Source organism: Poecilia reticulata, unplaced genomic scaffold, assembly GCF_000633615.1.
Source record: "Poecilia reticulata strain Guanapo unplaced genomic scaffold, Guppy_female_1.0+MT scaffold_249, whole genome shotgun sequence".
Lineage (NCBI taxonomy): Eukaryota > Metazoa > Chordata > Actinopteri > Cyprinodontiformes > Poeciliidae > Poecilia > Poecilia reticulata.
Genome location: NW_007615034.1, coordinates 69,241 through 70,409, shown reverse-complemented (window position 1 = coordinate 70,409; position 1,169 = coordinate 69,241). Strand labels below are relative to the sequence as shown.

Sequence of the window (1,169 nt, the reverse complement as noted above, 5' to 3'; positions counted from 1 at the left end):
ATCAGCAGTTAAAACTGTTTCATCCGTTGCTAACATGAGCGCTACGACGCTGGGTTTACACCTGTGAAGGAGACCTGCTGCTGCTGGGCGGAGCTGCACAGGTGTGTTAGGATCATGGCAGCAAAACGCAAAGAACGTTTCAGTTTTTCCCCCAAACTAACCGACTGAGATGAGTGAAGCTGCTGGATGCAGGTACAGTTAGCTAAAAGCTAAACGATGACCAGCTAATATCAATACAGCACCTTAAGCTTGATAACAAGTAGCCTGCAGGCTGCTGGTGCTGCTGTCCATGTTCAGCCGGGCTGAGTAGAGCAGGGAGAATCACACACATCGTTCAACCAGACAGCTAATTGTGATCCACAGGGGGGCAGAAATAGAAACCACTGGACGAGGTCATCAAATCACTACGTTGCCTGTAGGGACTTTTAATGTCCAGCAGGTGTCAGTATTCAGTAACACAGTGTCGGTACAGTTTTGTTATGGGTCGAAACGCTTCATGACGCCTCAAATACTAGTTCTGGTTCTGACATGGGCTCAACTGTCCATCTGCTGACAGGAAGTCGCTGGAGGGACACTTCCTGTCACAGGTCAGGGACGGACGGCTGACACAGCAGGCGGGTCTTACCTCAACAGCCGCCTTTGCACGGACGAACTCGTCCTCCAGGGACTCGTTCCTGGCCAGCAGAGAGCGAGTCCGTCTGCGGAGTCTGGACACGCTGCTGTCCTGCAGAGACGGAGACAGAAGTCATCCAGCGGTCCAGTCAAAGTAAACAGAAGCCAGCTTTATCCCCTGCTCCCTGAACTCCACACAATCTGCTGGTCTCTGAGAACAGCAGGGACACCCACCGGGTTACCATGGGAACAGGACGGCCCTTCAGCCTAGTGATGGGGGTGATGTCACTGGATGGATGCTGAACAGACTGATGGTTGGATAATGACATCCAACCACGGAACCCACAACTGCTCACCTGGTACCAAGCTAGAACCCGGTACCGAGTCAGGCCCGGTTCCTCAGCAGAATCTAGTGGCACCAACCTGGTTCTGAGATAAGAAGTCCAGATCGTCCAAGCTGCTCTTCATCAGAGGATCTCTCCTAAACTCTGCAGACCTGGAGACAGACAGACAACCTCCAATCAACCTCCAATCAACCTCCAATCGACCTCCAATCA

At 52.3% G+C, this 1,169-nt stretch overlaps 1 protein-coding gene across 1 annotated transcript in view; it reads right to left on the bottom strand.

Moving 5' to 3' along the window:
• The window catches only part of pex5lb (peroxisomal biogenesis factor 5-like b), a 16,348-nt gene that overhangs the window by 5,836 nt on the left and 9,343 nt on the right, over positions 1-1,169 (bottom strand). Inside the window, exons 5-6 of the mRNA XM_008402651.2 lie at positions 1,036-1,108; positions 626-724 (exon numbers count right to left, since the gene is read on the bottom strand). Of these exons, the coding sequence (XP_008400873.1) occupies positions 626-724; positions 1,036-1,108 (172 nt within the window). The remainder of the gene's footprint in view (positions 1-625; positions 725-1,035; positions 1,109-1,169) is intronic.